General features: G+C 35.0%; 1 protein-coding gene across 2 annotated transcripts in view; it reads right to left on the bottom strand.

The window, feature by feature from the left end:
* Positions 1-296: 296 nt before the first annotated feature.
* Positions 297-16,758, bottom strand: part of CPNE3 (copine 3) — a 28,800-nt gene continuing 12,338 nt past the window's right edge. For both annotated transcript variants that reach the window (XM_077782983.1, XM_021543179.3), the window contains 11 exons: positions 16,177-16,260; positions 14,480-14,569; positions 11,104-11,202; positions 9,896-9,982; positions 9,266-9,325; positions 8,187-8,320; positions 7,699-7,753; positions 7,546-7,597; positions 6,765-6,898; positions 4,540-4,776; positions 297-3,156 (listed from right to left, as the gene is read on the bottom strand). In XM_077782983.1, the coding sequence (XP_077639109.1) occupies positions 3,046-3,156; positions 4,540-4,776; positions 6,765-6,898; positions 7,546-7,597; positions 7,699-7,753; positions 8,187-8,320; positions 9,266-9,325; positions 9,896-9,982; positions 11,104-11,202; positions 14,480-14,569; positions 16,177-16,260 (1,143 nt within the window). In that variant the 3' untranslated portion in view covers positions 297-3,045. The remainder of the gene's footprint in view (positions 3,157-4,539; positions 4,777-6,764; positions 6,899-7,545; positions 7,598-7,698; positions 7,754-8,186; positions 8,321-9,265; positions 9,326-9,895; positions 9,983-11,103; positions 11,203-14,479; positions 14,570-16,176; positions 16,261-16,758) is intronic.

A 16,758-nucleotide genomic window follows, 5' to 3' on the forward strand; every position in this document is an offset into this window, starting at 1 on the left:
GGGAGAACCCTTAATGACACAGAGCATGAAACAGTCATAGTTAAAACTGTCCAACTTCAGAATATCTTCTTGCTAGAAGCCTGTTTAAGGTGCTTTATGAAGAATAAACTGCAGAGTCATTACCACTAAGTAGAAAGGCATTTTTCCTCTCCCTTTTATACTTGTTATAAATCTGTGGCATACTCACCATAGTAATCACAAAAGCAGCATTTAGCATTACACAGCATTAGCATTATAAGCTGAATATTATTATCATTAGCATTATAAGCTGAATACAAAAGCACCACAGAACAGTATACTGAAATGATAATTTTAATGCACAGGAACTGTAAATCAGTTAACTTCGTCAGAACTGAAATACATATAAAAGTAAAAAATTTTGGTTACAGGTGAGCTCTCTTTTGTACACATGTATATATTATGACCAATACACAGCAAAAAGTGTCTGATGACAAAGACTGCCATACATGACTTTTATCACAAGGTGGTGCCAGTGACCTATGAGCACATTCACATTACAAAACTTGGACAATATTTTGCTTTGCACCCGTGAGCTATTAGTGCATTTTTTACACATTAAAATAAACAAAAAATGGCAAACAGCACAGTAACTCCCCTTCCCCTTGACTCACAATCTGCTACATTTCTTCATTCAGAATATCACCAGCCTACCCTGGAAGTTTTCAACAGGCATTAGCTGTACACCTCTAAGTCATACCAGTTCTTGCCACGGTCCTGTCTGAAATATTTAATTTTCAAAGAATAGGACACACTGGGAATGAGGTGCTGCTGATATGCTATTTAACTCCCTAAGCTTGAGGAATATGGGAGCAATTCTCTAATAAGAGATAATAAAACCTCTACTGTAGGAACTCAGAATTTATGTATAGAATACAGACAAAACAACATGTTTTCTTTTACATGCAGCAGATACTTAGTATAATAATACATAATAACATATTTAAATGCACTTACAATTCTGCTTTAAGCTGCCATGGAACACACAACTCAGGTGCAGCATTATATTTTTGGCAGACAGCTCAGAGGAACTTCAGTAGTAACCTGTACTCCTATCAGTAGCATACATCCACTACAATTAATGCAGATAAAGCATTAATACTGCATCCAGTTCTCTCTGTACATGAAGCAGGTAGCTGTGAAACAGTTTACTCTTCCAAAATCATACACTCTTAATTTGCAGCAGTGTGATTTAGGTTTATTATAGTAACTTCCTTGATTTCAGTATTTTGAGTTGTATATATGATATAACACTTCATTGTAATTTATACATAAAGTAGTAACAGATTTTCACTACACTGATAAAAAGATTATTACAGATTTTTTTTTACATAAATATATGAATTACATTTTAAAAAAAGAAAGAGCTTGGCTTAACATAAAACAAACTCTCTTCCTTAATGTTACACTACTTGATAGTATTTAGGATCCCCTTCCACCGAGAAAAATTGAGATAATATATCCATGTATGATTGATTGATAATTGTCAATTGTCTACAAAGCATTTGGTATGTCTTGTGTAAAATAATCTCAATAGATATATCCTTCATCCGTCAATGTTCATGTGAATTCAGACTCTCAACAGGATTACACATGTAAAAAAAAAAAAAAAACCCAAATAAACCACCCCTAGAAACCCCCCAACAACAAACAAAAAACAAAAACAAAAACCACAACAACAACAAAAACAACACCCAAAAGCATACAAAGCAGCTCCAGTATCTAAAAGTCAAATACACTATGACCTGGTGAAATCTTGCGTGTCCAAGTGTGCTAAATTTAGCATTAGCCCATTCTGTTCTTACATACTACAGCCAGATCATCCACATGAGATAAGTTGGATGTCTAACTCTAAACCACTCCAAAGGTGAAACTGAAAAATTAATGTTCAAGATTGGCATTTCAGAAGTGATAAATGTGACCTTTCCATCCACTTAAGTTACACACAGTGACAGGATTGGAAGAGATCCTCAGCAAGCAGTATGCAGCTGGGGGTCAAAAAACCTTCATTTGTCCACTAAGCAAACATGATTTACACTTGGTATAAAACATGAAGGGAAAACTCAACCCCCATAAATAAATCAGAATTTTTTTTGCCCCAAAGAAATGCAGTATGATTATAGGATTAGGGCTTCATAGACTTTACTTTCTTATGTCTTCCTAAAGGGAGAGAAAGACGGAATATAGTTTTTTTTGCAAGCACTTTTCATTAGTGGGCTCCTGGAAAAGTACCATGATTCAAAATATAACAAAAGTAAATACAAGTAGCAATTTGAAGAACTTAATTTACCTCATAATATGCAGTTCTAAATCAGAGAAAACTTTTAAACTAAAAACCAAATTCCTACTTCACAAAAAGCCCTTTAAAGATCAATAGTCATGACTGTTTTATGAGGGGGATGGAACCTCAAAACAAAACCCCTACCAAAATAAATCTGGAATTTCTGTTTTCTAGTACACTGCACATTGGAACACATCTTACAGCCTTTACAGTATTAGTCTCATAGGCCAGTAGCACTATTCTGAGATGTTAGAGGCTTACCTTGATTCAACCTAGTTATTCCCACACTACCTTAAGAGAAGGCATACTATAAAAGAATATATACTTTAATGACTTCTTTGGCTTATATTCACAAAGCCCTGAATCCCAGGCATTGCCCAAAGGCACTGTAGTGGCAAACAAGAAGCAGCTGTGCAAGGAGGGCCTTTACACTCTGTGGCACTTGTCTGAATATGAAACACCTACATCAAAACTTTGTTATGGTGGCTTAATAGAAACTCTTTTTTCCACTCTTTTAAAAATCAAATGCATCCATGTAAGCACTATGTCTCAAATCAACATCAAACCTAAATACCATTACAATTCTGGCCCTTAAAAGGCACACTTGGCAAAGTGATTTGTAGGCAAAAGCTAACAGACATTATGATACAGAGGCATGTGTACACGTATACATAAGTATATTGAGAACCAGATTCTGCAGATACAGTAAGTAAAGCAAGCACAAGTCTTTCCTCTGCTCAGCCCATTCATTTTGCAGCAGGATTCTTAGGAGGCTGAAGTTTGTAGGTGCTGAAGTAGTTCACCACTTGCTGAGGGACTTCTGCCAGGACACACTGAGCCAGAGCTTCTTTGGGAGACTTATAAAAAAAGAACACCAAGCTTCAGTTTCCACCAACTGCTAATGAAGATTCTAAGGCAAGTAATAAGCACCTCCTCTAGAAGGTCAAATTAAACTCTGACAAAAAATTTTACAGAGGACTTTACACAGTGCCCTTGTGTGGCAGACAGATGGAAGTTTCCCTGCCAGATTTACCTTCTCATTCCTGTTACCATGAATCAGATAGCTGTCTTGTGCCCCTGAAGTAACAGGAGCTGAGTGCAGGGCTGCCTTGTCTGAAGATACCTTTTATCACATGTAATACACAGTGCAGATATCAGACTTCAGCCATGTAAACATACTTCCACTATCTGCTTAAGAAGACCCTTGAGGGATTTGTCTAAATCATCTGCACTCTTTTGCACCAAGTCTTATCCACAGTAACTGTATTTCTATGGAGCAGCTCTTCTGCAGATACTGTTCCTACTGTAAGTCTAAGTATCTAGAAGAAAAAAAATCTCTTTTTTTAGAAACAGAAAAGCATTTGTATATATAATATTATACTGAGCATTGACCCTAGTTAATCTACATCTAAGTGCATTACTCAATAAGCATATTCTGTATTGATTTTACTCTCTCATTTCAGTTTGCATTAAGTTACTCTAAGTTTAAACAAGGAATTTGTATGAAAAGTAAAAATATAAAAGCAAAATAAGAAGTTGTAAGGAGTATTATTAACAAATTAATACTGAGACATGAAACAAAATTAGAATATATTAGGATGGAAATAAAAATATTGATCTTATTTGCCCATCCTGAGGAAATTTCGGTGGTTTTTATTTAAGTCAACTCTTTTCAACATTGTGACGCTGAAAAGTTGACTTCCATTAGCCTACACATACTTTACTGGACTTTACATAAATTAAAAAAATCAGGACTTCATTCTTTCATAACCCTTTTTTTGTATTTACTTTTATGAAAATGAAAACTATCACCACTACTTTGGGCACAGAGAGTTTCACTGATTTTGACCTCCCTGATTATAACTTAGCCTTGAATTTTAATACTGTACTAAATCATGAGACTAATCCTCATTCATAAATAGGCATCCACAATAAAAAGAAAAATTACCTAAGAAAAAAGCCATAGTAAGTTTTTCCTCACCAATAAAACCCCCCATCTATTTGTTTAATCAAGTCTGAGAGAGTTTTACAAAGGTCATTCAGCTGCAGCAACTAGCCAGAAATGCAGTGCTGGAACTAGAAACTGAGGGATTTGGAGGTTTTTTTAACATTTGATAAAAACTTGTCTTAAGAGTACATATTGAATACACCACACAAAAGCTTAGGACTAGACATACACATCCTAGCAAGCATAGCATACCTCTAGAATATTTATTAAGCATAGCAGTAAGATTACTTACATTTTGGAACTTCCTGAATGGCACAAATTGGACAATGTCTCTGACAGCTGGCTCTCCTGACGAGGACCTAAGAACTCCATCGTCGCCATCAAGAAACTCCATGGCATCAAAGTCTGCTCCTCCCACACCAACAATGATAATGGACATGGGCAACTTTGAAGCATTAACTATGGCAGTTCGAGTTTGATCAAGGTCTGTTATCACACCATCCGTTATGATCAGAAGTATAAAGTATTGCTGTCAAATCAATAAACACTGTGTTATGACAAAGAAATAGAAAACATTTTGCTATTTACACTTAGGAAAACCTGCATACAGGTTGTCATTTTGGCATGCTCAGTGTGCTCACTGAACTTTACAATCAAACATCTAATTTGTAGTCAGGCTTCATCTGTACAGTTGGAAAAAGCTTGTAAGGACAACACAATCTTTTAAAGGAAGTCATCAATAAACAGCCTCCATCCAAAACTCCAGTACTATCACCCTTCTTTCCTCCAAAATCCCCAGACAAACCAATAGTTAACCTATTTTCCCATTATTTGTTCTGGGATAGAAGGCAATTTACTGAGGTTTTGGAAAGGTAACTTCTAAAACTTGTATTTTTTTCCTTTCTGGTCCATCAACACCTTTATGAAACACTACCCTTCCTTTTATTCATTGTATCTGGAAAATCCTAAAGACACCTTTTAGTGTTGAAACACACAGCCCTTTTCAAATTCCTTTAATCACGTTTTCTAGCAGCTTCATGAAATTAATTACCAAGGTGTCTGCGACTACTTTGTAGTACATCAGTAACTTAATTACATACCACCTAAGTTGCTTCCATTATTCTGTCGGGGCTTCTAAAAGTTGGCATCTTAGTTTCTGTTCTGGATTGAAGCAGCAAAAATGAGCTAGAAGTACTAAGTCCTGTCTTCTCTCATTTCATTTCAGATGATTACTGAATAGCATAAATTCAAGTCTCAAAGATACTCCCAGTATTCTAAGAAGTCTCTCTTCACTACTTTCCTTCCCATCTGCCTTCAAAAAATTGCTCTTCCCTTATCTTATCTGTTTAGGTACCACCTTTTCTCCCTGCTTTCTGCTAGTCTGTTCCTCCATTCCAGCAAGAACACCTATAAAGCAGTTATGACCACAGTAAGCTATAAGCAAGTGCAGGATAGCACATCACATCAGATTTATTTCTCTCTTCTCATACTTTCTCCATACTGGAAAAAAAACCAGCATCAGAATCAAAAGTGAACCCACAATTACTATGATATATATTAAATGTCAAGGTAGCAAAATGTCTTCAATACATCCTTTCAAGCAGGAAAAATAAATCGCTCGTTAGGCATACTACATGAAATAAAAGTTAAAAAACCCAAACAAAAACAAAACCAACAAGAAGTTGCTCCTTTCCTAAGCTATTGACATACACACATACATACATACATATACATATATTTATACATACATATTTTTTTTTTTTTATAGCTACTAGTGAAAGACTACCAAGGCAAAACCTTACCGGCCTCATGGCATATGGAAATCCATATCTCATTTTCAAATTGGTTTCTACAGATATATTTACATGCAAAAATAGCTGACATCAAAGACACCAGTATTTGCTGTCATCAGTGATTTAGGAATTTCCACGCATTATTGGCATGACTGAATACTCAATACTTGGTCTTCAGAATTTCATGATATAAAACTTTAATACAGAGGAGGGCATAGCCCATACAGCACCTATACCTTTATAGTACAGTTAATTATCTGTACTTATTGGTACCTAGGGTCAAGAGCTATACCATCCACTTCTTCATTACCTTAGTTAATCCTCTCTCCAAGCTATCTGATTTGGAACAAGGACTAGTTGAATTTTTTTTCCCAGCTGAGGTTAAATCACCCTCAGCTATAGAGCCCTAAATTATAGGTTAGCAACTGTATAGCACTGCAAGAGCTTTCAACAGCAGATAGCATAAAGGTGTTGTGTACTTCCAAGTTTCTATTTCAAATCTGAAGAGTTTGTTTAGTTAATTGATGAAGAGGACTGTTATGTACAATCTGCAAAAACCAACTAGTTTTTCTCTTGTTTTAAGTGTTACAAATATTTATTCACAAGGTAAAGGGCCAACTGTCAAATTAATACCCTAACAAGGTAAAATGAGAAAAAAGCATTTATAAACAAGAAAGAAAATAAAAAAAGTAAAGAAACACAGAGAGTACCATAAAGAACTTACAGATGCTGTTTGCTGCTGAGTAGCTGCAGCAGCAAATCTTGCCACATGATTTATAATTGGAGAAAAATTTGTTGGCCCATATAACTTCACTTGAGGAAGACAGGCTCGATATGCATCAACAATGCCTTGGATCCCTAGAGAACAGACATAGATTTTTTTTTTTTTTTAATATTAGATTTAGGATATTTTGAAGCACCCAATTTTCCTAAAGCTGTATAAATCAGTTATTTGAGGTGATGATGCAAAGATTTAAAACTAACAATCTTGGAAAAAAAAATTATTCACGAGCAATGGAAGCTTTGAGTTTGACCAATGCTTAAGGCACATATATAATATGATTTGCCTTGTGTGAGCAGAAAGGCCAAATGCTCTATGCTCAAGAGTGTGAAACTGAACTACAGCAGTTTTCTTCACCTGGCAGCTTGTGGTGGTTGGTAGTCTGATCAGAGAGGCCATATTGAACAGGCATTAGCAGCACCACACTTAAACCAGACAACTCCACACCAGCAGTGAAGTAGCATAGAGTGTCTTGACAACACAAGAGAATTCTTCCTAGCCCTGTGCCCTGGCTGTTTAAACCACGTCTTTAACAAACCATCACAGAAGACAGATGCAATGCCATTACTCCTAAGTAAGAAATTGGTTGTAAAATTTTTCTTCCTACAGGACTAAACTAATTATTTAATTAGAACAGCATGCTTCAGTTCACTTTTCAAGTGTCTTCATGATTTCAACTTAAGCATTTTACTTTCTAGGTCTAATGTTACTTTCTCAGACTTACCATTACAGAATGGGTTTGAAGGATTAAAATTTATTGGGAACTCATGAGATACCTGTGAAAACACAGAAAACATAGTTAGGACTGCATATACAATCTCCTCCTGAAGCAAATGCTTTCAGCTGTCTTAGGTACTGCATTTACACATTTAATTACCTGAAAGGAAGGAGGAATTTGTGCACCAAATCCAAAGGCTGGAAACATCTTATCTCTGAAGAAGCAATTTTAAAGAAAACAAAGTCAGTGTCTTCTGTTAAAATCTGCTGTAGTTCAGTAAGTTTAGTTATCAATGCTGCTATTCATCACTAAAAATGCTACTTAAGAGGCAAAATTAAATGGAAGTTCCTCCTGTAATTATTTCTGGGACCAAAACTAGTTTTTAACACCGAGCCATCAAGAATGCAAGCATATATTTAAATCAATGCTGCTCTTTTCATCAATTATGAAAAGCCCTGCTTGTATGCAGTAAACACAAACCTATACTTGCAATTATATGATGGCGCAGTGATTATTATTTCTTAGTTCCATAACTTAGCTCAGATGTTTTATTCCAGTATATCTGCAGGCATATTCAACACTGGTTTAAAAAGCTACCACAAGTGCCATATCTAAAAAAAGGAACCAAATAAAAATCTAACACTTACGTATCATAATCCTGAATGACCATCCCGACAGACCAAATGGCTGTTAGGTACTCATTAACTCCATTAGGGCTGAGGTAATGCAGAGAGTCTGGAGAGCGAGGGTCTCCATTGGAGCCTGTAAAGTCTATCCCCACCTGTCAAATGCAGCATTTATATCTGATTGCTCTTAAAGGTTAAATTATGCTTATCTCCAGCAAAGCCAAAGTGAAAACCATGAAATAGTAGTAAACAGGACATCTACAAATATAACAGGCACAGTACTTGGATGCAGGTTCCTTGGAATATTAACACTCTTAAAACAATGTCACTACAAAACCCTCAAAAACTCTGCATCTCTCCAGAAGGGCTGAAATTACTTTCATCTGAATCTGAATGGTTGGCTTAGAAGAGGCCTTAAAGATCACCTAGCTCCAACCTCCACAGCTTTAACATGATGAGGTTGTTGAAAGCCCCATCCAACTTGGCCTTGAACATTTCCAGAGATGGGGCATCTACAGCTTTTCTGGGCATGCTGTCAGGTTTTCACTGTGTTTACTATTCACAGCAGCTCTTCAAAATCTGGTAAATTAATTTCATTCTGTATCTTGCCACACACACACACCTTTCTTCTCAGAAGTACAACTAGTCAGTCTCCACAGAAGCCTAGAGAGCTTTTTCTCTGACTTCTTTGCTTTGGTGATGAAGCATGTTACTAAGGTGAAGACATCCTGCTGCTACTTGTGCTGCATTCTGTTCACAAATTACATAACTTAATGGTTCTAACCCATATGATGACCTCTGTGTGTTGCTTTGAAAGAACAGTAAACTTCTCATTGGTCTCCATCCACACAATTTAGCTAGTTCCTAATGAACATAACCAGAGGTTCAGAACCGTTTGCCAAGAGTAAAGCATTTGTTTTCTGAACAGACTAGAAGCACTCTGGCAAAATATCTTCCAGCTCAATGCTACAGAACAAAAATGAAGTCGACCGACAAAAAAAAAAAAATACAATAATCAAATAAAGCACATAGGCAATTAATTATTTACTTTAATTTGCTCCAAAAACTCAAAAAGTATTTGCATAAATGATTTAACTTACAGTGAAATTCAGCTGACACCCACCCATGATGTAATCAAGGAATGTGCATTCTACAATGATCTAAAAATAAAAGACAGAAATTTTGGTTTTCTTATGTAAAAAAAACCCAGTTAATATTATTGTAGCAACTTCTAAGGTTCCAAGTATGTTGTCTTTACCCACTAAAAGCATTAGTTTTGCCCTAGAGCTATCTCACCCACCCACTGAAACCAGGATATTTGCAACATATGCCACCATACAGTCAGTGCATCAGAATCAGGCCTTTAACAAAACTACAGACAGACACCAAAGGAGTTCCAAAACAACTTTCATTTATAAAATAACACATTATGACAGAGTTTTTTACTTTGCCCTAAAACAGTGAGCTGGGAAATGCAGTGGTTCAGAAATGACTTAAACTGGTAAGCAACCTTTTTCTTCAAGATAAAGTGAAGGGACAGGGAATACAGGTATGTGATTCAGATCTCAATTTGTCTTCTTATATGAATCAGAATCCCATAAATATTTACTGTGTCTGAAACTTTCAGACATGTTAAAAGTTTCTTACAGTTTGAGGATGAAGATATACTAAATGAGAGTTGTTATGCTTTAACACTTCAAAACAGAACCATACCAGAATATATTACTGACCTCACAATGCTTAACGCTCACAATGCCAGAGTTTTTATAGTTCTTTTTCTTCTGTCTTTTCTTTTCATTGATGCACTCAAATTCAACCTGCATGAATGCAAACAAAGCCAACAAAAATATTATAGTATCATTTATGCAACAAGTTTAATAATCATTTTTTTCAGGACAGATACTTTGGGCTTATATTAAAAACGAAGTTCATTTCATAATCCAGTAAAATTAAAACCAGTCTGCCCAATATCACAAGAAAAAAAACACATTCTCAAAACAGAAATCCTTTTTTACCCAGAAGTCTACAAACATATTTGTTTTGACAACTGTATTTCAAAAAGAGAAAGAAATTCTGTACCATTCTCCCTCTGAGGATCCTGCTAACAAGTTGGTTTTTTTTTTTTTTTTTTGTAAAGACATAGCAATTCAAACAAAGCCTAGGTGTTTCCAGAAGCTGTGGCTGAAATTATTATTGTTATTTAGTGCAAATACAACAAAATATTAGAAAAGTACAAGTATGCACTCTTGTATGTAGATCCCAGTATTTTTAATGCAGAAATAGTTCTGGACGTTTTACAGGACTAAAGGAAAATATGGTAAAACATCTTGATAACACAGATATCCATGAAGCAAATACTTTTATGTTATGTTTGCTATGCTAACTTTTGTCTTCTACATGTACCCCTGGCTATTAAAAGCTTTCAAAACTATTATAGTTCATAAGATCAGGAAGGGTAATATCACTTACCTGATATTACCATATAGCTGCATTTTTGTGCAGTGGCCTAAATACTGAATTTTCTCATATTCACTGAAGTATACATAATCGTTAATAAGTGACACATTTTAAAATAAAGGATTAAATAACATTTGAAAAAAAATACTACAAGCTTTATTCTTTTACCTGTAGTTAAATTTGTGCTGCATTCTGTCTTTTGACAATCCAGGGTTTTTCTATTTCTGTTTCTTTATGATTAGTGAAGTTTTTTTGTGCTGATGGCAGGGCGAAGTAATAATAACTGTAACCAAGACATTAATCCTAGGAAAATGGGTGTACAATGTAAATGCTGTTTCAGCCTCAACTGCAATAGCAATGTCAAGGTGTAGCCTAGCCCAACTTGGAGGTCACCTGTGGCCAGGTGACCTAGGTTTTGCTGAAATATGAATAAAACAGCTTATCAAGAACACACAGGCAGCTTAGACTGTGTAACACTTACAGGTGATGACCGAGATGCTTCCTTCAGTTTTGACATTGTTGTTTGAAAACTTCCTATGAGATCATGAGAGCCATCACTATCATAGTCATAGCACTCAACCTAAAATGCAGCATTACATAGTGTTAGTAACAGAAATGGCCCTACAAAAACAATGAACACTGAAATGGCAAACCTGAACATCCCAAACATTACTGTCTTTTATATCATAGAGTTTTTCTTACACTGAAGTCTTAGAACTGCATAGGGTTGCACTTAAAACAGATTAAAACTGGGTAGAAGCCAATACACTCAAACTTAATCTTCTACTCAAGTGAGAGATGAGAATACTAAGTAGTGTCACATGTTACATGAGCAAGTAACATAAATTAAATTGAACTATGTTTTGAGAATCAGGGGGTGTTGGGAAGAGTAGGAAAACAATGTAGGGTTTTTTACATTCATCATGAATCTGAGCATCCAGCTAAAAGTTTAGTAAACCAGTTATGTAAGAAATCACAAGAGTTTTAGCAACACTTTTATATTACTTCATTAATCCTCAAAATAACACAGAATTCATAAGCATATGAAAGTTCAGTCCTAAAGTTAGAAAGAATATTTGATTTTTTGTTTTTTAAAATTAGCAAATTTAAACAGTGGATCTGTTAAACTATGAGCTACACTTCATGGATCTGAATCAACTAAAAATCTCTTTTTCCTATAGTGAGAATTTAATGATAAGCTTTATTATTTAATCAGTGCACTCTTTTAACCAGCCAATCTACCAAAGATGGCAGGAGTGAAAAACAGTTTTTTTTCCTCTTTGAAAACATGACCAAACTACCTTTCTATATAAAAAACTGGCTATTTATCTACAAAAGCTTATTTTAATCCACTTCTGATATTTTATTTCAGTTCAGCAAAACAGACATGATAGCTAACTTAATCAAACCACATAAAAACATACTAAAATCACTTAATAATGATAATGATAAATAGAAGCAATAATAAATCAAGAGTCAAGTAGGTATCCCACATTTCTTGGAATCAAAATGCAAGCTTCAAGAAAAACATTCAGATTATGTACGGCTTAGGCTGAACAGCTATTTGCATGTCCATCTTTCAAGTCTAAAAATATTGTATCTTATATTCAAGAGTCAATTTATCTGATTACTCGAGCACTTAAGTTAGAAATAAAAAATAAAAACAATCAACTTCAACATGCACTCAAGCTTCTGAAAGAAATTAAGTTTCTGAAAACAAACAGGAATATTGAAGTGCAAAATATGATGTGTAGATTGGGAGTTCTACTGCACAGAACATACCTCTATCTTGCAGTTTGCACTACTACAACATTTTGAATTCACTAATAAACAAAAATATGCATGCACATGCACTGAAAATCACCTTAAATTATGCAAGCAGCCAAAGAAGAACCAAGAGGCTAATTTATGTTCATGGCAGATGCTATGTAAATTGTTCTGAATTCCATAAATTATGCCACTAAAATAATCAGCCAAGTGCTTCAGTAGCTGAAATTTAAAACTGAACATATTTCCTAACACAATAGTTCTCATAGCTGTTAGCACAGTTAGTAGATGTATTTCCTTTTTATTTCAAAGACATAAAAATTTGTTTTGCTTGCCATGTTTGACCCGCTTAAGCCAATTTTTAGTATTTATTTCAGACAAGAGAGAAGCATTTCCTTTTTCTCCATATATGTCCTCTTGGACATGCAATAGCAGTAGGGAACAATGTGATTTAACATATTTTTCCCAGCAGAATTAGGCATGCCTGCTCCAGATGAAAGGCTCACATTTGAGACACAGAAAAACTTCACTGACTGCAAATACACTCACATGGAACATAATGAATCCAGAAGATAAAGGATCAACTTGGTTTGTGCACTGCTGGGCATACACAAACTAAGCCATTAAAGAGGTGAAAAGCCACTCATAGAAAAATTGCTGGTTTTACTTACTATGCCAAACAGCCCATTACACATGCAACCGTGTGCATATAAAAGTGTTAAAGGCATTGTTTAGTCCTTCAATAACATTCCATAATATAATCCTGCCTACATTTTAATGTTTGAAGTGATAGGTTCTGCATTTCTTAGTTAAGGCATAATCAAACTGCCTGTCTGCAAGTCTATAACTATTCCAACTAAAGTCTACTTCCTCTGGATATAAACCTACACTTCTGAGGTAAGATTTCAAAGAACAAACTTTATTAAAATTATGACAGAGCTGAGAATAACTGTTCAGAGATACATTTAGCTATAGACAATGGTCTATAGTTTTAGTATGGCTTTTTACTGAAAAGGAGAATTATACTTATAGCATATGGAGATGTAAGAGCTATCACAGCTGTTTTGGGGAAAAGAGAATTAGAAAGGAATGAGATAGAAAAAAATAGAAGCGGTAAGGGAAGAAGGTTCTGGGCTTGTAAAGTTGTACATTCGTCTCCTCTATAAATATGTACTTAAACCCATCCAGGTGCTGGTAACACCCAGATCCCCGTGGCTGATAAGGATTTTCCAGGACTGCCTCAAGTCATATGACTAATGACCATTACATGCAAATCATGCTCAAATATAGCAGTTTGCTGCATTCGGGTTTTCAGGTTTCTTTTTCAAATGCTAAAATACCAGGTTTCTAGCATGATCATAATAGCTTATAAATGGCATTTTGATTGTCTGTTTAGCTTCAGTTCCACCCCTAAAAGGAATTCCTGAAGAAAAATATTCAGAAGTTAAACACAATTCATTCAAGATAAAATTTGAAAACACAAAACATTAAAGCCCTGGTAGAACTATTACTTCACAGGTTTGGTCAACTGAATTTTCTGAGAGAAAATTCAGTTTTATATTATGAGAAAAAGTTGCAAAAACTGGTTGTATCTGACTCACATCTGTTAGCTAGTATATTAAGTGTAATTTATTTTATCAGGCAGTATATTAAAAATTTCATTGATGTTACCTGTTGCACCAGTAACAAAGTATTACAAGATGCATCACATAGAACAAAGCATATTCTAGTCTTTAACATGCATCTTTCACTGCACAGTATCTATACCACCAGTATTGGCTGATGCCACTCTAGAACTGTACAATAAAAAATAAAAAACTACACTGGACATTTCAAAGATACTCATGTTCAACTAGTCCCCCAGACTTTCAAAGACCAACTTCTACCACACAATGCATTACAAATGTACAGTGTTTTCCTTTTTTCTCCTAAAACATGCATGTGTATCTGTGCCTTTCAAATAAGAAACCTAATACTTTCAATTAAATTTGAAACAAAAAACCCACAGTAACTAGAATAACACATCTTCCCCTTGTTACATATTTAAACTTCTAATGCTTTAATTTATTCACACATTTAATATACATTACCTTGATTGACTTATCCATGTCACTGTAACACAGAGAATTGAGAGAGATTTTAAAGGGCCTCCAAACAGGATTCAGGTTGTTTTTAATAACCTGTTGGGAATAAAAAGGTAAAACACCATTGTTCACAAAAGCAGAAAGCAGTCATCATAATGGATCATACCTTCAAACCAGGATTTTTGTATGCAAGAAAGAATTGCCTAATGCTGAAGCTAATGCACTCCAAATCCTAATACATGGGATATAAATCAAACAACTCTTAACATGCCATTGTCCAAAAAGAGATAGTCTCTTTCAGCACCATATTTTACCATACTTCACTACCACCTACTTTATCCTTCAGCTACTGCATTGCAAAAAATTAAATTTATTGTTACAGAAGTAAGATCCTGGTTGCTTTCTTTTAATAAGCACACATACATACATACACATACATATAAAGGCATGCATTACCAAAAACATGTCGAAAAATATTACACTGGAATTTCTGAATACATCAGCACTCCAGAAATTACTATTCATTCCCACATATTATTTATCATGAAATGTCATTTATGGAAATATGCCCTCAAGAAATTCATGGTGTAGTAAAGCAAAAACAGTGCACGAGGATAAAAGACCTCTCAAGCTGAACATTAAAGTGTTATTTATGAATAATACTGAAAGATCTTCAAAATTTGTCAACTGTTATCCGTAAATATACCTGATACACCAAATAATGATCTTAAAAAAGTAAAAGAAAATACACATAACATGTACTACTTAATTAATAACACCTAACAATAGTAATACTTTCAACACTGTAAGAGTGCTGAGAAAGAAATCTCTCTTGAAAATGAAATCAATAAAAACAGTAGTTGGGAAAAAAAAAAGGTTTTTTGAACCTGTAACATAAAGACATTTCTAGGCTGAAACAACAAATTCTGGATTTATTACTGAAGTTGATGACTGAAATCATCATAGAAAAGATGCACCTTAAGCAGAAGAACCATCTCATGAGAGAAGTTCTAAGTATGAAAAAAAGTTCTTCAACATCCATACTTCAAAATTAATACAGTCACCACTTCCTGTGGGCACAGCACCTCAGCTCTATTGGGCCCCTAAGCTGCCACTACCATGAGACATTTTGAAACTACTCTTAGCCTGTCAGCTGCTGGCACAGGACCCCTACACCTCCTCCTGAGTGAAAGGCTGCTGCTGCTCAATCTCATTTTCCCTCACTCTGCATTCTCCTTGGCTTGCCCTTGCTATGCAAGCAAGCATTTAGTACCATTACTTTCACCAGTAAAGGGTACGGCCAGGTGACACTTTCCTAAGAACAGCAGAGTCAGGAATAATGCCCAAATCCTACCCCAGCACTCGATAGAACTGAGCAAATGTCTGTGTGAGTATGAAAGGTTTTTTTCAAAATATTTGTTTTCTCCTAGATTGCTGAAATCTCCTAGAGGGGAAATTTTTTCCCTCTCCTAGAGGGAAAAAAAAGTGTTTTCTTTCCAAACAGAATGGCATGTATCACAATCAGCATAAAAAGAATAAGGCAGATGTCCCAGAAAAATCAGTGGAAGAGATTATGCAATTTCTAACTAGTCTTCAACTCTAGACCAGTCAATTCTTTTTGTAAGGCATTTTATATCTAGTGCTGCGACACACTGGAAATTACATAACATTAACCTCTTTGTTGTTAACTGAAAATATCCTACCTCTGTTCTGTGAACCATCACCCAGTTTCCATCTCCAGTCTGTTTGTGGAATTCCAGATAAGGATCTGACTTTCCAAAAAAATCCTGTATTTAAGTAACATGCAATTAACTCAGAACAGCCTGTAGTGCGAATACCATTAAATCCCAGTTACCACACACTTAGATTAACAAAGAGTAAATTCAGGGAACAAAAGCTTTAGATGATGAAATGCAAATCTTATTATATTACCACCTGTGAAAGAGGAAAAGAAAGTGGGGAATGCCCTTCAAATTAGAAGTAAAATATCCACATATCAAATACCTGTAGCAAATTTTGCTATCAGTTCAAGCAAAATACTTATACCTATAAGTACTACAGTGGATAGATAGGTTTTATCCAGTTAAAAAAAAATCATGAAATCAAAAGGTAAAAATAAAAGCATTTTTCTATTATTTCTCTAATTTTATTTTTTAAAGTCTCTCTCTAGCTAGTCCTACAGTCAACATAACAAATTCATACACACCAAGTACACTTTTCACCATTTACTTCAGAGAGGTAATGAGCAACCATTTATATAGCCATTGAAACCAATGGCTATACCA

Source organism: Lonchura striata, chromosome 1 (assembly GCF_046129695.1).
Source record: "Lonchura striata isolate bLonStr1 chromosome 1, bLonStr1.mat, whole genome shotgun sequence".
In the NCBI taxonomy this organism is placed as follows: Eukaryota; Metazoa; Chordata; class Aves; order Passeriformes; family Estrildidae; genus Lonchura; species Lonchura striata.